This window comes from Myotis daubentonii, chromosome 14 (assembly GCF_963259705.1).
Source record: "Myotis daubentonii chromosome 14, mMyoDau2.1, whole genome shotgun sequence".
NCBI classification, from domain to species: domain Eukaryota; kingdom Metazoa; phylum Chordata; class Mammalia; order Chiroptera; family Vespertilionidae; genus Myotis; species Myotis daubentonii.
In genome coordinates, this window is record NC_081853.1 from 47,577,940 (window position 1) to 47,601,632 (window position 23,693).

Here is a 23,693-nt window from a genome sequence, read left to right on the forward strand (position 1 = left end):
AGGTCAGAGGGAAGCTGGTGCCAGAAGCCGGGGAAGGAAGGCCTACTCTTGCATGAATTTCGTGCATCGGGCCTCTAGTATTTAAATATGCAAACAAATCATCCTTTATTGCACACATACTATCAAAAAGTAAACTTGATAAGTAGCTGTTGTTTAGGACCCAATAATTAAGCTACTGTCTTTCAGCTTCAAAGTCATTCTGTTATATTCAGTGGTACTGGGCCTAGGATTAAGCAAACCATTTTTGTGATGATTCTAGTGCCTTCCAGTTAAACTCTGTCAATGGGAGTGATGGAGAGAGACTGGAAGCTGAAGGAAGAAGGGACCTTCCTGCCCCTACCTGACTGCTTCTTGTTCTTGTCAGCAAAACCCTAGAAACTCTGGAAGGACTTCTGTTTCCAGTAGTATCTGGTTTCACTTTGTACTTTTTTCTAACACTCACTAAACCAGTTCACATGCACCCATCAGAGGCACCGGTCATCTATACTCCCTCCTCAGAAGTCTGAATCAAGGCTCTGCAGGGCCCCTCCTCTAAGTCTCTCAAGTTTTAATAATTTTAACCTCCTCGTTTTGTTCCTCCAGCTCTAGGGATAGGAGCTATGTACTGCAGCTGCTGCTACCTCCATGATACTTTAGTGATCTCTTTTTGCATTAATTCAACAATACCCATTTAACAATTCTTTATATTAAACTCTCTCGGTAAGAATACCTGTTGAAGTTTCTGTCTCCTAAATGAACCCTGGCTGACACAATGGGTACTTAGTTACTATCTCTACTTTATATATTTATTACTTCAGGGTAAGAATTCAACACATGAAATGGATTTCAACTACATAAGATATATATCCAAATGATAATTAACTAAAAAAAAAATCTCCAAGTAAAAAATTAAATTAAAAGTAACTCCCCAATTAAGTTTATCTGCCAAAGGAAATACTAATATTTCAAAATTGGATTTAAAAAGTTAATATCATCCTAATAAAAACAATACTCAGGATTTCCAAAGGCATGTAAGAAGACCCTCAACTTCAAAAAAAAACCAAAAACAACCTTTGAAGACCTTTGTATGTGACTTGACCACAGAACAGCATAACAAAGCTGTTAGGCAATAAAAACTGCAAATTAAAAGCAATGACAATTTAATAAACTAAGAGAGAAATGAATGTGTGGTTGCTATAGGAAATTCAATTACAAGAGTAAATAAATTACAGTTATTCCCTAAATATTAAAAAAATCCAATAAAACAATAAACTCTCAACCCCATCCAAATGATCATTCCAAGTAACTGATTAACTGAAAATAATTAAAGCGAATAAACAAAAAATAAGATACCTACCCTTATTAACATATTACATTCATTTACAAATCTCTTAATAGGGGTTTACTGTTTTTGACAGTAGGTCCTCTAACAGGAGCGCGAAACCTCGATTTTTTAAAAAATTCTTCCCAATCTTTCACAATTGTCTTACACAGACCACTAAACAGAAAATTCTTTAGAGACATAGCTTTATCAAGTAGTTCCTCAACATTTAAGTTTTCATTAAAAAAGAAAGATAAACTTTCCACACTCATTAATATTTTGTACATTTATACATCACTTCTTGCAATTTACTTTGTTACAGTAACAAGAGCAACCATTAGGCATGTCTAGGAACACACAATTGATTCCTGGAAAGTATATACTTCAACTGATAGAGGAGACCTGCACAGATGTACCAGAGCAGAAGTTAATAACTCAGTGTGCTGAACTGTGGAAGACAATTTTACAGAGGAATGGAAAAGCAAAGGGGAGAACAGTATCAAGAGTTACTACAGTGTAGCCCTGGCTGATTTGGTTCAGTGGATAGAGTGCTGGCCTGCGGAATGAAGAGTCCCAGGTTTGGTTCCGGTCAAGGGCACAATGCCCGAGTTATAGACTTGATCCCCAGTAAAGGGCTTGCAGAAGCCAGCTAATCTGTGGTTCTTTCTCATGATGGATGTTTCTATCTCTCTCTCCCACTCCCTTCCTCTCTGAAATCAATAAAAATATATTTAAAAAAAGAGTTACTACAGTGTATATGCAGTATATAAAAGGTATTACACATAGGACAGAATGTTAACTCCACAGCACAATGTCAAAAACCTTCAAGGGAATGCGGAGCACCTGATTAAGTCCCAAATAAGGCCAGAAAAAATGGGCCATTGAGTAGGAACATTACATAGGAAAGCCTAACTTTGAAAATTCACTCTAATCATAATACCTTTATTATCCAGTAAGTTCTGTCTTATGAGTAGGGCCAAATAAGCTTGTGGGGAGGAAAGGGAGGAGAAAGAGAAATCACATGGCTTTTAAAAGTCCCACAGAAGCTGCAGAGTGGAAAGGCTACAAATATTACTAAAGGCAGCTTTATGATTATCTCATATGTGACAATTAGATCTCTACACCTGGACATGAGCATTACCAATTTAGCAACAACTTGCATAGTTTGAATAGTTGCTCCCAATCTACCTGACTCCTATCTTTTGAGAATCACTTTGTATAAGTAGAGCTGCTGCCAATGGGAGTGCACTGGGTATGTGAATAGTGTTAACAGAGAACATGCTGAGCTCCCCATTCTAGCCTTGTTTATCTCTTGTATGCATTACAGTAAACTTTTTTACCATCCTAGTTTGCCTAATATTTCCCCTCACCTTGGTTTTGTCTGGCCAATAAAGTAAAAAAGGATCCCTGTATAAGAGAACAATCTGTTAAATAACTGTTTCACCTCACAATCATCATTCCATTCCAATACAGCTTTAAAAATTCACCTAAAAAACTGTAAAATACTTTTAGCACCAGCAGGGAGAATGGATACCACAGGAGAGATAAAAAGAGTAATGGGCCCTACTGTCAACTATTAAAGCAAGCGAAGGAGAGTGAGTATACATATCAAAAGGACATCCTTCCTATCTAATAAAAGAGAAAAATGGTAATTGGTGTACGACGATACCCTTTTCATTGGCTAATCAGGGCTATATGCAAATTAACTGCCAACTATGATTGGCAGTTAACTGCCAACTAAGATTGGCAGTTAACTGCCAACAAGATGGCGGTTAATTTGCATATGTAGGCACAATGCAGGGAGGCGAAAGGGAAAGCAGGAAGAAGCCCCCTGCCACTGACAGTGATCAGAAACCCAGGGGGGAGCTAAGAGCTGGGGGGCAGGGCAAAGGCGGCCCTGGGGCCGCCTTTGCCCTGCCCCCCAGCCATGATCGGAGAATCAGGCGCCTTTGCCGCCCTGGCCAGTGATAGCAGGAAGTAGGGGTGGAGCCAGCGATGGGAGCTGGGCACGGTCAAAGCTGGCAGTCCCGGGAGCTAGGGGTCCCTTTCCTGGGCCTAAAGCGGAGCCCACGATCGCGGGGCCGCTGCAGCTGCGGGTCCCCGCTGCCCGGGCCGGACGCCTAGGCCAGAGGTGTTAGGCCTGGGCAGGGGCGGAGCCTGCAACCACGGGGAGCTGGGGGTCCCCTGCCCAGGCCTGACACCTCTGCCGGAGGCCTCAGGCCTGGTCAAGGGGCCGATCCGGTGATTGGTGATCGGAGGGTGATGAGGGTCAACTCCTCTGGCCGAGGCATCAGGCCTGGGTGGGGGGCAGAACCGGGGATTGGGGGGATATGATGGTCCCCTTGCCCAGGCCTGAAGCCTGGGTCAGAGGCGTCAGGCTTGGGCGGGGGGTGGAGCAAGCGATCAGAGGGAGATGGGGGTCCCCTGCCCAGGCATGATTCCTGGGCCAGAGGCCTCAGGCCTGGGCGGGGGCCAGAGCCAGTGATCAGGGGGCGATGGGGGTCCCCTGTCCAAGCCTGACACCTCTGGCGGAGGCGTCAGGCCTGGGCAAAGGGCCGATCAGGCGATCGGAGGGTGATGGGGGTCTATGCCTCTGCCGGAGGCATCAGGCCTGGGCAAGGGGCCGATCAGGCGATCGGAGAGTGATGGGGGTCTACGCCTCTGGCCGAGGCATCAGGCCTGGGCAAGGGGCCGATCCTGCGATTGGAGGGTGATGGGGGTCAACGCCTGAGGGCTCCCAGTATGTGAGAGGGGGCAGGCTGGGCTGAGGGACACTCCCCTCCCCACACACACCCAGTGCACGAATTTCGTGCACCGGGCCCCTAGTGTATTAGATAAAACAAGTTTGAGAGCAGGAGCACAAGTAGAGAGAGGGCTGAAGGAGGGAGCAATGTTGGCTTCCAACTTGACTAAAGCTCTTTGAAACATAAGTGGGTCAACAATCACACTAAAAGATATAAATGGGCTAAAACAGAACGGAAGAGCGTTGCTCAATTGCCTAACCACTCTAAAACAGAGATAAATTTTTCTGTAAAGGGCCAGATAGTAAGTATTTTAGGCCTTGTGGGTCATATGGTTTCTGTTGCAATTACTCAACTCTGCCATTGTAGTGCCAGAGGAGCCACAGACAATATGCAAATAAACGAGCAAGGCTGTATTCCAATAAAGCTCTATTTATGGAGCTTCAAACTTAATATAATTTTGTCACTTATACCTCAAAAAAGGAAAAAGACAATGCATTGAATCTATAGATGAGTTTGGAGAAAACTGGGAGCTTTGTAATATTGTCTGCCTACCCAGGAAAATAGTATGCCCATTTACTTAATGCCTTTTAAAATTTATTTCAATAAAGTTTTATAATTAAAAAAATACTATGTTCCATAATAACAAGTATTTTGAGGTACAAGCCAAACCAAACCAAAAAAGTGAAAACCTTTTAGGGAAAAAATAATAAACATTAATGAGCCCAGATGGTTTAGCTCAGTGGTTGAGCATTATCCTATGAACCAGGAGGTCACGGTTCAATTTCCAGTCAGGCACAAGTCCGGGTTGCAGGCTCGATCCCCAGTAGGGGGCGTGCAGGAGACAGCCAATCAATAATTCTCTCTCATCACTGATGTTTCTATCTCTCCCTCCCTCTCCTTTCCTCTCTGAAGTCAATAAAAATATATATATAAAAAAGAAAGAGAAGATAAAGGTTCTATAACGGTATCACAGAAGCAGAAGCAAAAGGCTCCCCCTGCATCATTTAGTAATGAAACTGCATTTCACTATACCAACAGGAGAGGGCATTTTGAGCTAAGAAATTGAGTAAATTTTTTCCCCCAGACCCCACAGAATCACTTGTTATATTCTTAGGAAATTTAAGGAAATTTGAATATAGAAGAGAATATTTAAAAGGAGGTTAAGTAGCCCTAGCCGGTTTGGCTCACTGGATAGAGTGTCAGACTGAAGGGTCCCAGGTTCGATTCCGGTCAAGGGCATGTACCTTGGTTGCGGGCACACCCTCAGTAGTGGGTGTGCAGGAGGCAGCTGATCGATGCTTCTCTCTCATCGATGTTTCTAACTCTCTATCTCTCTCCCTTCCTCTCTGTAAAAAATCAATAAAATATATATTAAAAAAAAAATAAAAGGAGGTAAGTATATAGTTTAAAAATAAATTTACAGAAAATAAAAGGGCTCACAGCCAAAACCGGTTTGGCTCAGTGGATAGAGCGTCGGCCTGCGGACTGAAAGGTCCCAGGTCCGATTCTGGTCAAGGGCATGTACCTGGGTTGCGGGCACATCCCCAGTGGGAGATGTGCAGGAGGCAGTTGATCGATGTTTCTCTCTCATCGATGTTTCTAACTCTCTATCTCTCTCCCTTCCTCTCTGTGAAAAATCAATAAAATATATTTTTAAAAAAAAAAGGCTAACAGAACAAGTTAAAAACATCACAAAGAAATCAGACAAATTCATAACATGAAATGATCTCAGACAACTGGCCTAGACTCCTCAAAAAAGTCACTGTCTTGCTCTGGTTGATGTGGCTCACTTGAGTGTCATCCCATGCACCGAGAGAACATGAGTTCGATTCCTGGTCAGGGCACATGCCCGGTTTGCGGGCTTGATCCCTAGTAGAAGGCAGCTGATCAATCAATGTGTCTGTCTGTCTCTTTTTCAAATATAAAAATAACATTAAAATAAAAAAGTAAAAATAAAAACTATAACAAATTGATGAGAAGACAAAACAGCCCAACTAGCGAATGGGCAGATAATAACAACATGAAAGTCATAGAAGAGGATGTGCTAAATCCTATTAATGGATGTAAACATTCTGAGCCTCACTAGGATAGAAACTCCAGGAGAACAGGGTCTTTGTTTTTGCATTTAAAGTTGCAAACAATATGAATGATATTAACAGGAAGCAGTTAAATTATGGTACATCAATAATATGGAATACTGTACACCTATTAAAAGGATGCAATAACTCACATTCTTAATGTTGAAGGATGAAGAGATATTTTGTTTAAAAAAAGCAAGTTGCAAAATGTTTACTAGTATGATTAATGTGAGCAAAAATAAAATCGAATCTCAATACTTACATAAATGAACACAGAGTGACATGTGAAAGAATACATATCAAATTTATCACTGGTAACCTCAAGACAATGGAATTAGAGAGGCAAGATATCATTCAAGATTTTTTTTCAAACATCTCTCTATTGTTTGGCTTGTTAACAGTGATCATGTCTTTTGTATTTAAAAAGAACAAAGTATGCATTTTACTTCTTTTCATTAGTAAGAAACACACAAATTGGTCTTAAAAAAAGAAAAATGATGAGTTAATGAAAAAAATTAGTTTAAATTCACAACATGCCCATCATAGAAATAATGCTTCTTGGCAATTCAACTATATTATAATGTATGTGATAAATATAAGGCTAGAATTAGTTATTACAAACTTTTATTTTATACACATCAAGTATAATGGGTGTAACTAATGAGAAATTCCTCACATGTACAATCTATAGTAATGATATATTTCATTCTTTTCAAAGGCAAACCTTGAATCAATTTGCCTTCCTGTATGAGACTATAATTTTCTAACACCTAAATCTCAGTCAAAATGTGTACACAAATGAAGTATGGAAGGATCAATATGCAAACGCTATTAACGCTGGTGGGTGGAATAATAAGCATAGACAGATATTGTAATTATCTTTGTAAGTTTAAAACACTGAACTTTCCATATGGTCTCCTCAATGCCTAATATGAAGCCTTGCACACAGTGGGCTCTATACAGCTATAGAAAAAAAACACACAACTTATCTGAGAAGAGACTGAGTCTTCAGTTTGCCTATTAATTTCAATCACAGTAGTTTGGTTGTTTATATTTTTTTCTAACTTCTCTTAAACATTCTGAATGTTTCAAAAAATAAACCTTGCACAATAAAATTTCTTTATCATTAAGTTTTGCTCATGAGGTAAAACAGAACAGAGGTCAATAAAAATAACTATAGCATAACATGCATTCTTATAACTAGTAGGTAAGTAAATAACACTGATTTATATTAATAACAACATCTATAGCTAACTCCAATCATATTTACCTTAAAACCAAAGTTTTAAGGGCATCTTATGATGGACAGCCAATGATATGGGATTCACAGTAATTTAAGACAAAATAGTGACTGGCCAATCGCTAAACTCCAAATGTAAGTCCTCTTGTTTTGCTATCTGGGATAAAAATAATAAGTATCACATGCAGTATTTGTTAGGGGATAGCCCAGAGATGATCCAAAGAAGCTCACTTTATTTTTATTTTGGTAATCTTATCTGAAAGAATTATGTTAAACTTGGTGAATTGTTATTGGCTTATACCACTATTATATACCTCCATCCCCCATTATACTATGCTTTTTTTATATACCTAGTAGTAGCGAATGGATTGCCCAGACTGAATCACCATTATATTTCATATAAATTTATAAGAAAGAAAATGAATAGTCTACAGATATATGAAAACATGCTCAAAGTCACTAATCATCCGAGAGATGCAAAACAAAACCACAATGAGGTACCCATCTCACACCTATATGAATGGCTATCATCAACAAATCAACAAATGACAAGTGCTGACAAGGATGCGGAGAAAAAGGAACCCTCGTGCACCGCTGATGGGAATGCAGACTGGTGCAGCCACTGTGGAGAACAGTAGGGAGTTTCCTCAAAAAAACTAAAAATGGAACTCCCATTTGACCCAATGATCCCATTTCTAGGAATATATGCCCCAAAATTAGAAACACCATCAGAGAGGATATATGCACCCCTATGTTCATAGCAGCACAATTTACAATAGCTAAGATTTGGAAACAGCCCAAGTGCCCATCAGCAGATGAGTGGTTTAAAAAACTGTGGTATATCTACACAATGGAATACTATGCTGCTGTAAAAAGGAAGTAACTCCTACCATTTGCAATAGCATAGATGGAGCTGGAGAGCATTATGCTAAGCAAAATAAGTCAGTTGGAGAAAGATAAATATCACATGATCTCACTGATTTGTGGAATATAATGAACAACATAAACTGATGAACAAAAACAGATCCAGAGACAGAGAATCATCGATCAAACCATCAAACCTCAGAGGGAAGATAGGGGAGGGTGGAGGGAAGGGGGGCGAGATCAACCAAAGGACTTGTATGCATGCATATAAGTACAACCAACGGACACAGACACTAGGGAGGGGTGAGGGGGGACGGGGTGGGGGGATAAGGACCCATATGTAATACCTTAATCAATAAAAAAATAAAATGTATAGTCTAGAAAACAGAATAGTTATAAAGAGAGACAGGGCAACCTTCAACTATTTAAAAGTCATGTTAACAAATAATTGGGGGAATGTCAAGGGGGGGGAAGGAGACATATGTAATACTCTTTGTAATACTTTAAGCAATAAAACAAAATTTTAAAAAAATGTAAAAAAAACCCACACAAATAATTAATCTTCCCTGCCAAGTTACAAGGAGGCAGATTTTAATGCAGTGGTTCTCAACCTGTGGGTCGCGACCCCTTTGGCGGTCGAACGACCCTTTCACAGGGGAAGCCTAAGACCATCCTGTACATCAGATATTTACATTACGATTCATAACAGTAACAACATTACAGTTAGGAAGTAGCAACGAAAATAATTTTTGGTTGGGTCACAACATGAGGAACTGTATTTAAAGTGTCAGAAGGTTGAGAACCACTGTTTTAATGTAATATGAAAAAAGATTTTATCAAGAATTGAAATGGGCCTATAACCTTTCTGGAGGACATTATGACAGGCTGAAATAATATGAGAAATCCCTGCACCTTTTAATTCAGTAAATTTTAAACATAAAAGAATGACAGTACAGTTTATATTAGCAGAAAATATTGAAAGCAACCTAGATACTATTTAGCCATGAACAGTGTTCAATTAATAGTATAAGGCAACGACAAAATGCTCAAGATAAAATATAAAAAAAGTATACAAAAATACATAACAAGTAATGCAAATTCTGTCCTCCTAAGAAAACATTTGCATGTATAAAAATAATTGGAAAAGTAATTAAAAGAAAGCACATCATAATTTATCAGCTGATTATTCCTACATGTAGTGGTCTTGCAGGTACTTTTTGTTCCAAATTTTAATTCATGAGCACATATTACTTTAATCAGATGCTGAATAATCATCTATCAGGAATATTTTGAAAGAAATTGCTATTCTTGAATAGTAAAATGAGCTATATGACTCCCAATGTCCCTTATAACTCAAAGCTTCTACAACTCTAAGAAAACTTTCTACAACTAATTTAAAAATCAATGAGCCTCTGCCAAGAACAGAAAATCTAAAGATAAGTTTTCAAAGATGGATGGACAGCCAAGAGTGATATTACTTTCTGAAGGAACATCAATATCCTTTGGCTAATAGCTCTTTTCTTAGATAGAAAATGGGCAGTGAACCTAAATGAGTTGGACAAACAAAACAAACAAACAAAGCAAATACAGTATAGAATGAATCTGCTATTGCCCAAAGAAGCAGCAGGAGGAGGAAAAAGGAATGAAGGTTTCTCCCTTATTTTTACCAAAAGGACCACTGCCTAGATGATGATATAATCTGTGATTAATATAGTATAGTGATTGATTGATGTCTACAGCCATGGAAGTTAGCTAATATTTTCATCTGGTAGGACTATAAACCAAACAGGGATGGAGTGGAGGTGGGGTTGGTCTAGCATTAAGAAAGTCTCTTGTTTCTTTAAAAAGAATATCTAATTTTATCAATTTGAGTAATATCAGAATTAAGTGACCTTTGGTAGTTAAATCACAATCTCAATTTTCATCTAAGAAAAGAAAGTAAAACATGAAAAAAAAGCTAATTACAAACCACTGGCCAGGATCATAACAACATAAAATATTATCACCATGCATTTCAAATATTATCCATTCTAAGTCAAATAAGACAGATTCATGAAATAACTATGATAATATCATAGATTAGAAATCTAAAACTCAAATCAATGGAAAAAATAACCCCCTTGTGATAAGTAAAGGTAACCTTGTTACCAAGAACAAACCATAAAATATCATACACTTTTTACCAGAGATAAGAATGTGTAATAAACAATATGTAATAGAATATAACTAACATTTGGACGAAAATGCACTCCTATAATTGCAAAGAGAAAATAAAATAGTGAAGTGTAAATTACTCAAAATATTCAGAGAAATCAGTAAGACATTTCTATTTCACAGTATTTTATTTATTTATTTATATGCATATAAATATATAAGTAGATATATGTATATATTTATTCCTGCATATATAAGTATATGTATACATATACCATACAATCTTTCTTGCTAGTTATATGATACATTAGTTAAAGATAGTTAAAATGAAATATTTATGATAGTTTTCCGATATTTAGAATATAATGAGACTTGGAAAATAATATGTGGTTATATACAAAGATCAAGAGAACATAACTTACAGAATCTGGTCAAATTACACAGTTTTCATTTTTGTTTTTAATAAATGAATGATAGACAAAAAGGGGGGGGGGATCCTAAACACTATAATTTCCCCACCAGTTACCATTAATTTTTTAAAAATCTTTCCAAAATTTAAACACAAATTTCTTAACAAAAAAGGAGAGAAAAAGAAACTGTCGGTATTAAACATTTACCCTTAAAGGATTCACCCTATCAGAAAAGCATGGCAGAAATTAGCACGTGAAAAGTACTCAGAGCTTTCTAATTAGTATATGAAAAATATACACATTTTAAAAAATTAAAATAAAAAATATGCTAGAAACAGTTCTAATATAATCAAAGAATGTACTATGTTCAACACAACTGCATAAAATCTGTTTTTTCCTATTTACTATTATCTAATTCAGAAACCATTTTTGAGGCAATGTTACTTGACCACCACCCATTTCCTTTTGTGACAAATGATTCAATACCCAGCATTTTCAACCATCTTTCCAATGCTGCAGAATTTAAAACTCACTACCTTGATGAAAGCGTAAAAAAAATCAAATAAATCAGTATTTCTCTAACAACTACAGCACCTGAAAAGAATCAAATTCTGAAAAACATGCTTCATCCTTAAAACAAACAAATAAAAAACTCCCTTAAATATCTCTTTACAAATGGCATCTGAAAAATAAATATGTTCAAGAAAATACTAATTGACATATGTTCTGACAGGAAATAGCAATATACAATATTTTAAACATTTTGAAAAGGCAGCACATTCTTCTGTGTGTTGCAAAAGACTCCAGACCTGCAATCGTGCTGCAGTCATGAATAAACATATTCCTCTGAAGTTCTAAGTATATGGATCAAGGGCACATCCGATTTGAAATGGATTTACATTACCTCCAACTTTAGGGCCACCTGCTGAACCAGGCTTCCTTGCACTGTTGACAGGATTTCCGGATGTTTTAGGTGCAGGAACCTTGAAGGCTGAAGCAGCTGATGATGGCCTATTTCCATCCACTGATTCTTCATCATCAAAGCTTTTATCTGTACAAAGCATTAGCAAAATGTATCTTAAGAAATCTAAGCTTTGCTCCGTTTTCCATAAGGCTCAAAAAACAAATAAAGCTACATATAAAATCATAACTTTGTGAGATATATAATACAAAATAAAGCTCCTTTGAATAAGCATTTATATAATGGCTAACACTATATAAAATAACAAAGTGTAATTTAAAATCAGGTTGCAGTATTACCATATTTACTACCTATATCTATAAAGTCAAAAGATAAAACCAAATATATTAACTCTAAAGATAGAAAAAGCGTTTTTCCTTTTTTACTACTAATAAGCATTTTCTGCCAGCTCCTCCCATAGTGCATCTTCCAGCACACCCTGCCTTAGTCCTTACACCCAGATTCTGCAACTTACAATCACAGATCCGTTTGCAAATCAGTCGCCTCATTCCTCTGAAAGCTCTTAATTTTCCTCACCCTAGGATGCTCCCAATGGTTCACATGGCCAAATGCAGTAGATTTGAGACTAATCAAAGATTCTATCAAAAATAGATAGAAACAACCACAGAACCACCACTGAGGTTTGTGCCGGCATTTTTCTTTCTCTTCCCTGCACTAGGTACTGTAACAGCCAATCAGCTATAAGGTGACATCATCTTATGGCAGCTACTGCTAGATGAAAGGTAAAAATTCTCCATGTATTTTAAAAATCTCTTTGCAGCTGCAATCCTTATTCTGTATCAAAATTTCAAAGGCATTCAATACTACAGGTTTATAAACCTAAATTTGTATTCTCTTATTTAGCTTACTTGAAAATTTATACAAATAGAAAATAAGATTTTATGCAATATTCATTCTGTTGATGTGCTTATTATTGCATCATTAAACCATAGAATATCACAGTGCTCATTAGTGTACCTAATTAACTCTGTAATCTAACGATTTGCTGTTTATTTAGGTCACAGAAACCAAACGAAACAATTTGTTCTCATAAATGATTCAAAAATATTCCATAAAGTTCCTTTTATAATCTTCATGAATGACCACACTAGTATCATCTCCGTGTATAAAATGAAACACCCCCACTTCCACCCCCACCCCCACCCCCACAAGGTATATGCATTTTATTCGTCGGAGAAGATGGTTTTCTCTAGGACCCTGCACAATCCAACCAGGACAAACAAGATGGGCGAGGCAGAGAGGCAGCTTTACCACAGGCTTCAGATCAATATGCCAGAATCTTTCCCTTTCAATCCGCTTCCCTTACCTATGTAAATACCCATATCAAGGAGGAATAATCATCCTTTTAATCTTAAATATATATTTAAAGGAAATACACCAAACACATGTTTAAAAACTGTTTAATTAAAAACAAGACAGTCAAATAGACAACCTACTATAAAGCCACATTCCATTTCAGCAAGTGCTTTCCTTAAATAGCACAACTTGTAGGAAAAAAGTACCTTCTAGTTCAGGTGGGGAAGGTCCAGCCCGCAGGCCATATAAGGCCTGCAAAATCATTTGGTCTGGCCCTGACAAGGCAACTGCAAGTGGGACTCAAAATTCAATAAATCTAGGAGCTTTTTTCATAGAAACATAAATTTATATTAAGTGAATTATATTAAGGAAATGATGTTATAAATATCCAAATGACTCTTGGCAGAAAAAAGATTCCCCACTCTTGTTCTAGTTAAACAATATATTTTTCTTTCTTAGCATAATATTATAAGGTAGCCAGTGTGGATCACTTAAAACCTGTGCTCTATGTAGACTGCTGTGTTAAAAACACTAATACAATTCCAAGTAAACTTTTTTTTTTTTGCCACCATCATGTAAAAAATGTAGCTAAGAGAGACTGTAGACACACAAATCTAAGGAAAGATGAGTATTGAAACAAAGTAGCCAGAGGTTCCCATGGAAACAGTGCTCTCTTCCTACAAACACACAAGAATTTAAGAGAGTAAATGTCTCTACTATTTAAAAAAAATTAACTCTTAAGATTCTCAAGCTACTGAGAAATTAGTTTTTAACTTATCAAAATAAGGCCAAGAAAATATACAAATTATAACTATGCAGCTCAATGAATTTTCACAAAATGAACATTCCAATGTAACCAGTCTCCAGAATAGATCATTATCAGCATCCTGTGAGCACCCTCACTGAACCTCCAAAATTCACCAGTTCCTACTGAAGTAAACTGGTCTTGACTTTTAACACCATAGTTTGTTTTACCCATCTGTGAACTTGATATAAAAGGAATCACACAATAAGTACTCTGGTACCTGGCTTCTTTTCACTCAATATAATGTTTGAAATATTCATTTCATTACTTATAGTTTTCTACTATATGAATATATCGCAATTTATTAATATCCATTCTACTATTGATGAACATTTGAGTTGTTGCCAGTTTGAGATGAATTCAAAGATGTATATGGCAACCTCAAGAGCAGTGGTACTCAAAGTGTGGTCCAGGACCAGCAGCTGAGCATCACCTGGCAATCTATTAGAAACGAAATTCTTGGACCCTAACCCAAATTTTCTGAATCATAAACTCTGGAGATAGAGGCCCAGCAATATTAACAAGACCTTTTAGTGATTGGTGTAAGCATGACCAAATTTAAGGGTCACTGCCCTACAGCAGGAGTTGGCAAACTTAAGTCTATAAAGGCTAGATAATAAATGTTTAGGCTTTACAAACCATATATACTGTATATGTAGTGTCTCTGTGCAACCACTCAATTATACCACTGTAGTGCCAAAGTAGTGATACACGACATGTAAGCAAATAGGTGTGGCTGTGTTTCAATAAAACTGTATGTATGAAACAGGAGGGCATCTGGATTTAGCCTGCAAGCAATAGTTTGCCAATCCCTACTCTAAAGCAACCACTAAAATAAGAGTAAATAAATTAACTAATAAAAAACTAAAATAATTTTTAAAAATTGAATAGTTAAGAAGCAGGAAAGAAGACAAAAAAGCTAAAACAAGCAGATAAAATAAAAGATAAAGTAGCAAAAATAAAGCCAAGTATGCAATAACTACTTAAATGTAAATTAACTAAATATTCCCAGTAAAAGACCAAGACATAATTTTTAAAATAGGTTGCTTAAACAAAATATATTTTACATATAAGGTCACATTAAAATAAAAAATGATAGAGACAGACCATGGCAAACACCAACCTAAAGAAAGCTGGTATAGCTATACCAACTTCAAACAAGCAGCTTAAAGAAGCATTACTAGAGATAAAGAGAGACTTTGAATAATGATAAAGGAGTAAATCCAGAACCCTAAATCAGAACCCTACATTTTTATGAACCAGTACACAGCTTCAAATACATAAAGCAAAAAAATGAAGAACTAAAAATAAATAAATAGGCAAATCTATAACCATAGAGGGCAATGAAGTTTTACCCGCTCCCAATAAAGTTATATCTTTTTAGTCTATAAGCTAAGAAAATTTGTATAGCTATATCATCACAAGCCCCCAATTAAAAATTTTGTAAATTATTCAGAGGTTCTGAATATTCTAGACTTAAAAATATTTTCTTTTTATGTCATTATCTTTTAATGTATTAAAAGAAATACCAAGTCTGTATTAAATCTCAGGAACTTATTTAAATTATTTTTATAATCTATATACTAAAATAAATCTGTTATTTTTGAGTAAGGGTTCAGGCATACAAGACAAGAATATATGTCTTTGCCGAAACAGGTTTGGCTCAGCGGATAGAGCATCAGCCTGCGGACTGAAAGGTCCCGGGTTCGATTCCGGTCAAGGGCATGTACCTGGGTTGTGGGCACATCCCCAGTAGGAGATGTGCAGGAGGCAGATGATCGATGTTTCTAACTCTCTATCTCTCTCCCTTCCTCTCTGTAAAAAATCAATAAAATAGATGGGAAAAAAAAGAATATATGCCTTTTATTAAAAATATTTTCTTAATAACTATAAAATATCAGAACAAATCAGTTATCTTTTTTCCTAGCACCGCTCACTTCCTGAAATACTTTTATGAGTGAACTAGAAGTTGCACTGGAAGTGGACAGAACTTTTTCTTATTTATGCTATAATCCCATTACATACAACAATCCTGGGATAACGGTCATAGCTAACTCTTGTTCCTGCTTCCCACCCTTGTCCCCCAGAGTTTATTCTCAGCATAATGTGCTGTGAGTTGAACAAAGTCATGCCACACTGCTTCTCAAAATCCTCCTATGACTCCATAAAAGGCCTACCAGGATCCAAGATCTACAAGACCTTAGGTCTCTCAAACCTCATCTTCTACTCACTATCCAGCTTTCTCTCCAATCCAGCTTCACCAATGTCCTTGCTGTGACTCATATCAGGGTCTCTATACATGTTCCCTTTGCCTAGAATACCCTTCCGCCTCTTAGCCACACCGTTTACTCACCTCCTTCAAACTCACTTCCTTCAAATCTTTACTGATCTATTACTTTCTCAAAGAGGTTTCTCCAGATGATAAAATTGTAAACCTTCCAAAATTCTGACACTACTTCCATCCTTTATTTCTCTCCCTAGTACTTACCATTTATATATTTTACTTACTTTGGTTATTATTTCTCTCCTCCCACTGAAATGTATTGTCTATTAGGGTGAGAACTTCTGTCTATTTTGCCAGTTGCCATGTCTCCAGCACATGGAACAAGCTCAGAAGGACACATTTCACAGTAGGGAGACTTTTGGCTCCACTAAAAGCTTTACTAGGTTATTTGAAACAAAACTCCAAAGGCAAACAAACTATAACCATTTTTAAAATATCTCCTGATAAACAATAAAAATACCTGACAAAATACTAATAAACATAAGAATAAAACCACTATATTTGAACATCTATTATGAAGGCCTGTGGGGCAAAGGGAACAAAATTCAAAACTCACATAAGATGCAAATTTGAACAGAAGAGTCTTCCCGCCAAAAGCTAGTATACCAAATGAGTATATAGTTGCCCTTGAACACAGGTTTGAACTGTGTACTGATATGCGGATTTTTAAAATAAATACCTGTACTGTTTAGACCTCCAGTTGGGAATCCACAGATGTGGAGGGCTACTGTATGCACTGACTATACCATTTTATATAGGGGAATTCAGCATCTGATTTTGGTACCCACAGGGGTAGTTACTCAGAGTAGTTAAGTTTTGGGGGAGTCAGACAGAGGTTATATGCACAATTTCAATTGTATCTGGTGGGGTTGTACAGTTGTTCAAGGATTAACTGTATCCTCAAGGTTAAAGTGAACCACAAGTAAGACTTTAACTTTAAAAAAATATGTATTTTTTTATTGATTTCAGAGACAAAGGGAGAGAGAGAGATAGAAACATCAATGATGAGAGAGAATCACTGATTGGCTGCTTCCTGCACCCCCCCCCCCCCCACTGGGATTGAGCTGGCAACCCGGGCATGTGCCCTTGACAGGAATCAAACCCTGGACCCTCAGTCCACAGGCCGAAGCTCTATCCACTGAGCCAAACCACCTAAGGCAAGAACTTAACTTCTTCTAGTCTTTTATTCTTTTCAAACTTATCTCAAGAAGGCCATAGAGAAGTAAATCAAATGGAGTACTTCATTTAGGTCAAATGCTCTTAGGCAGTCGAGACACTAAAGCCTTTAAACTCAGTAGGCTTACACTTGTAGTACTCCTAAGCAACAGCCAAAGCAAATGCAAAATTTTCCTAGAAGCAAGTCTATGGACTCATGTTATTTGCAAAGTAATTTTCCAAAGGTCACTTAGCATGAGATGAAACAAGACACCAGGAACAAGAATAAATAGAAAGAAATAGACAATAGGAACAGATCCACTTTAAATCCTAGAATTATTAAGCACAGACTCTAGAACAGGGGTCCTCAAACTTTTTAAACAGGGGGCCAGTTCACTGTCCCTCAGACCGTTGGAGGGCCGGACTATAGTTTAAAAAAAAACTATGAACAAATTCCTATGCACACTGCACATATTTTATTTTGAAGTAAAAAAACAAAACGGGAACAAATACAATATTTGTATTTGCATGTGGCCCGCGGGGCCGTAGTTTGAGGACCCCTGCTCTAGAATATCTATACTTGGAAGCTTTTACCAGGCAGGCTTGAAAATAACTTCAGAGATGAGGAAATTATATATATATATAAAGTGACACTGATTTTTAAAAACAACCAAGCAGAACTTCTAGAAATAAAAAATAACTGAAATTTAAACTTAGTGGGGAGACACAACAGATTAGACACAGCTCAAGGGCTCATTAATGAACTTCAAGATAAATCACACAAAAAATCACCTAGAATTCATATAGTAGGAGCTTTAATATTTACTGAATAAGGGTCAAATACAGAAAGCAACCTATAAGTTACAATTATGTTGATACCTCTGTTCTTACTCCAATGTTTCAAAAAGACAATACTATGGTTTGGTGCAGAACAGAACAAGATGAACATATACACAAACTAATAACGTGAGCAGGCTCTAGTGGTTATGTGTATGATGGAGATGAAAAAGGAGAGAAGGAGCAGAAGTCCTGATAACAGGAAAAAGAGATGGAAATGGAGGCAGAGAAACAAATATAGGAGGTGATGGAGGAGGAGGAAGAGAGGATGGGGAGGAAAAAGAAATGGTGATAGAAGAGAGAGGGAGATGGAAATAAAGGAGATGATGGAGGAAGAAGTGGGCATGAGGAAAAGGAAGAGAAGGCAATGAAGAGAAGGAGGAAGAAATAGAAACAGAGGAGGAGGAAATGGAGGAGGAAAAAGAGGGAGGAAGGGAGTAAGAGAAGGGAGAGGAGGACAAGCGAAGAGAGGGAGGAGAAAAACAAGCCTAAGTAGGCTAAGGCTTTATCTTATGCTGCCTTCATATTACACTTGAAACTGTTCTCAGTAAGCACTGAGCTCCTATAGGCTCATGATTCCCTATCAGCATGCCTAAAAGCCAGAAAGCTCTAAAAGTCTTTTGTCTTTTAAATTTATCTGGCAGCAAAATCTGAAATTATTTGAACTCAGTGTATGGCAAAACATAATGTGAACTGACATTAGTCCATTTGTTGTCTTTATTTCCCCTACTGCAAAAAAATATTAATGTGCTTGATTATAAGGTCAGCCCCAAACCCAGCTTGGGTTGTTATAAAATATACTAGGGGCCCGGTGCACGAAATTCGTGTACTGGGTGTGTGTGGGGGGGGGGGGGGGGAGTGTCCCTCAGCCCAGCCTGCCCCCTCTCACATACTGGGAGCCCTCAAGGCGTTGACCCCCATCACCCTCCAATCGCAGGATCGGCACCTTGCCCAGGCCTGACGCCTCCGCCAGAGGTGTCAGGCTTGGACAGGGGATCCCCATCTCCCCATGATCACTGGCTCTGGCCCCCGCCCAGGCCTGAGGCCTCTGGCCCAGGAATCATGCCTGGGCAGGGGACCCCCATCTCCCTCTGATCGCTTGCTCCATCCCCCGCCCAAGCCTGACGCCTCTGACCCAGGCTTCAGGCCTGGGCAAGGGGACCATCATATCCCCCCAATCCCCGGTTCCGCTCCCCGCCCAGGCCTGATGCCTCGGCCAGAGGAGTTGACCCTCATCACCCTCCGATCACCAATCACCGGATCGGCCCCTTGACCAGGCCTGAGGCCTCTGGCAGAGGTGTCAGGCCTGGGCAGGGGACCCCCAGCTCCCCGTGGTTGCAGGCTCCGCCCCTGCCCAGGCCTAACATCTCTGGCCTAGGCGTCCGGCCCGGGCAGCGGGGACCCGCAGCTGCAGCGGCCCCGCGATCGTGGGCTCCGCTTTAGGCCCAGGCAAGGGACCCCTAGCTCCCGGGACTGCCAGCTTCGACCGTGCCCAGCTCCCATTGCTGGCTCCACCCCTACTTCCTGCTATCACTGGCCAGGGCGGCAAAGGCACCTGATTCTCTGATCATGGCTGGGGGGCTCTTAGCTCCCCCCTGAGTTTCTGATCACTGTCAGTGGCAGGGGGCTTCTTCCTGCTTTCCCTTTCGCCTCCCTGCATTGTGCCTACATATGCAAATTAACTGCCATCTTGTTGGCAGTTAATTTGCATATAGCCCTGATTAGCCAATGAAAAGGGTATCGTCGTACGCCAATTACCATTTTTCTCTTTTATTAGATAGGATGGTGTATAACTGTATTATTTTTCTAATACTAACATATTCTGAATTCCAAATATAAGTGGTCTTCAAGATTTCAGATAAGAAAGTATGAATTGCCCACGCCAGGTGGCTCAGTTGTTTGGAGTGCTATCACATATACCAAAAGGTTGCCTGTTTGATCCCCAGTCTGGGCTGTATGGGAGGCAACCGATCAATGTTTCTTTCTCTTTCTTTCTCTTTCTTTCTTTCTCTTTCTTTTCTTTTCTTTTTTATTTCTTTCTTCTCTCTCTCTCTCTTTCCCCCCCCCCCCACCCCTTCTCTTTTTCTAAAATCAATAAAAACCTATTTTTGTGTGAGGATTTTTTAAAAAAGGAAAGATTATCGCCGAAACCGGTTTGGCTCAGTGGATAGAGCGTCGGCCTGCGGACTGAAGGGTCCCAGGTTCGATTCCGGTCAAGGGCATGTACCTGGGTTGTGGGCACATCCCCAGTAGGAGATGTGCAGGAGGCAGCTGATCGATGTTTCTCTCTCATCGATGTTTCTAGCTCTCTATCTCTCTCCCTTCCTCTCTGTAAAAAAATCAATAAAAATATATTAAAAAAATAAAATAAAATAAAAAAGGAAAGATTATAAATGCATATTACCATACTCAAGTCCCTTTTTTTCTTTTTCCCTTCAAAGAAAAGCCATATACATATTAAAATGGCTATTCAAACTTTCCACTTCACTTTTATAGGTACATGTATTAAATAACATTTCTGCTTCTGAATTCATATAAAATCTGAAAAGCTGCTCCATCTTATATGGAAAACCAAGCGCAAGCCAAAAACTTTATGCCATGTCTCTTTAAAAAAATTCATTTTGTGTGATTTTCCTCAGTGAACCAACCAGCTAGTTCAGTAAGAAGAACCCACAACATGACTGACTGTCATGCACAAAATAGACTGTTTCATAGTAAGTAGTTTCTTATACCAAAGTTCCTCTTTTCAATTGAAACTATATCCTTCCTTATTCTAATTAAAACACCGAGCAATAGGACTTTGGATTTCTGAACTGTTTCACACTCTTGCATATCCAACAATGATCATGGTTATATCTAACAGCTAAATTAGCAACTGATACTAGGAAATCCTATATAATAAAACCCTAATACACAAATTGACTGAACGGGGGAATGACTGGTTGCTATGACATGCACTGACCACCAGGGGGCAGATGCTCAACACAGGAGCTGCCCCCTGGTGGTCAGTGTGCCCCCGCAGGGGGAGCACCACTCAGCCAGAAGCTGGGCTCACAGCTGGCAAGCGCAGCGGTGGTGGCAGCAGGAGCCTCTCCCCTCTCGCTTCCACGGCAGCACTAAGGACCCCTTGGGGGATGTCCGACTGTCAGCAGGTGGACATCCCCTGAGGGGTCCCGGACTGTTAGAGGGCGCAGACCAGGCTGGGGGACCCCCCCCCCTCATGTACGAATGTCATGCACTGGGCCTCTAGTAATCTCTATAAGCTATTATATTGCATGCATCTCGGAAAACTTACACAAATTTTAGTTGTTTGCACTCCCCACTATGTTTTTACATTAGGATATTCTCCTTGGCTTTCCTCTGACCTCACAAGTCCTTCTTGCTCAGTCTCTTCTTCTTTTACCCAACCATTAAATGTTGAATATCCTCCTTTTCTCCTAGCTGCACACTTTCTAAATGGCTTCATCAATTCTCAACAGTTTAAAATATCTCCTACATGCTGACAATTTTCAAATGTTTGTCTCCAGCCTAAACCACCTCTCATTTTCAGGTCTATATATTCAACTGCCCAGTAGAAGTATCCCCTAAGAATATCTCAAATTAGAGGATTTGACATAGGAAACCTAATACCAACACAACTCCAAACCCATTCTTCCTGTCTTCCCCTATGCCAGTAGGTATGTAGTCAACTCCAGCTCACAATCTGAAAGCCTCATTCCAAGTTCTCTCCTCTGTCCTGCATGGATCGTCTATCAGCAGCTCTTATTGTATATAACTCCAAGTTATAGACAGCTATTTTTCTTTACTTCCTCTGCCATTCCTAGTCTAAAGCCAGACCAATATTATCTCTGCCTATACTGCTACAACTTCTTAATTGGTCTCCTTGGTTCTATTCTTGACCTTCCAAACCACAACATAGATAATGCAATCTTCCAAAAAAATAATTTGGACCTATGGCTGCTGAAACCATTCAGTGAAAGACTGATAGGAAACTTTATATGAGGCTGATAATACCTATTCAATATTAATACAACAAAAAAAGACAATCAGACACTGTATGCCTTCTGACAAACAATATATAATACCACATACAAAAATCTGTATCAAAAGGAAAAAAAAAACCATCCTGGCTGATGTACTGAGTTATTAGAGAGTTGGCCCAAGGACCAGAGGGTGATGTGTTTGATTCTCAGTCAAGGGCCCGTACCTGGGTTTCAGGTTCCAAACCTGACCCCAGTTGGGGCACATGTGGGAGGCAAGTATTTCTCTCTGTCTCCTTTCTTCCTTCCCTCCCTTCTACTCTCTCTAAAAACCAATGGAGCCCAGCTGGCCTGGCTCAGTGTTTGAGCATTGACCTATGAACCAGGAGGTCACACAGTTCGATTCCCAGGTTGTGGGCTCGATCCCCAATAGGGAGCATGCAGGAAGCAGCCAATCAATGATTCTCTCTCATCACTGATATTACTTTCTCTCTCTCTCTCTCTCTCTCTCTCTCTCTCTCTCATCAATATAAGTATTTAAAAAAATAAAAATCAATGGGAAAAATATCCTTGGGTGAGGTTTAACAACAAACAAAAGGAAAAACAGGCCCCCCCCCAAAAAAAAAATCAGACCTGATTCTGATCAAGACATTATCAGAATTTTCAGTTTTCAGAAAATACAAGGGATATAAAAACATTTTTTTTAAAAACCAAGCAACATAAAACCACATGGCAATGTAATGAACAAAATCTAATATAGCCATACTAGATTTTTACCAGACAGGTGTTTTTTTCTTTAATAAATGGCAAGAGGAGAAAAAGATGGACAACTGCTTTAAATAGAGCCCTAAGAGGTATATCAAGCCCTTGCTGGTTTGGCTCAGTGGATAGAGCGTCAACCTGGGGACTGAAGGGTTCCAGGTTCGATTATGATCAAGGGCACATGCCAGGCTTGTGGGCTCTTGATCCCCAGGAGGGAGCATGCAAGAAGCGGCCAATCAATGATTCTCTCTCATCATTGACGTTTTTCTCTCTTCCTCTCCCTTCCTCCCTGAAATCCCTCCCCCATCCCCGAAAAAAAAGATCTATCAACCAACTGCAATGGTAAACTTTGTCTGAATCCACATTTTAAAATGTAAAATGATTTTTATGAAACAATTAAGGAAATATGCACGTACACACACATATACACATTCCAGTCCAGAAAGATAATAGGGCTGGGGAAGATAGGTAGGAATACTGATGAATAAAAATTGTCTATGTATTGATAATTTGTTGAAGCTGGATAATGGGTGGTAATGCAGGTTTATCACAATATTTTCTATTTCTGGTTATGTTTGAAAATTCTCCTAAAATAATAATTTTAATCACTTTACTCTCTTCCTTAAAATCCTGCAATGGAACTCCAATAAAATGATAAGTAAAACCATAAGAGCAAAGAAAATGAGGTGAGGCAGAGAGTATGTGAAATCAGCACCTAAAAGATAGCAACAAATTCTTATAAAATGCAAATAAAAAGGATAAAAGGCTTTTGAAGAATAACACCACAGCAAAACTGCAACTT

The 23,693-nt window shown here is 38.6% G+C and overlaps 1 protein-coding gene across 31 annotated transcripts in view; it reads right to left on the reverse strand.

The window, feature by feature from the left end:
* CLASP2 (cytoplasmic linker associated protein 2) overlaps positions 1-23,693 on the reverse strand; it is a 145,736-nt gene that overhangs the window by 90,392 nt on the left and 31,651 nt on the right. For 16 of the 31 annotated variants that reach the window (XM_059664174.1, XM_059664175.1, XM_059664189.1 and 13 more), the window contains exons 8-9: positions 13,275-13,355; positions 11,695-11,841 (exon numbers count right to left, since the gene is read on the reverse strand). In XM_059664174.1, coding sequence (XP_059520157.1) covers positions 11,695-11,841; positions 13,275-13,355 — 228 coding nt within the window. The remainder of the gene's footprint in view (positions 1-11,694; positions 11,842-13,274; positions 13,356-23,693) is intronic. The other 15 variants (XM_059664179.1, XM_059664178.1, XM_059664198.1 and 12 more) reach the window with 1 other exon arrangement.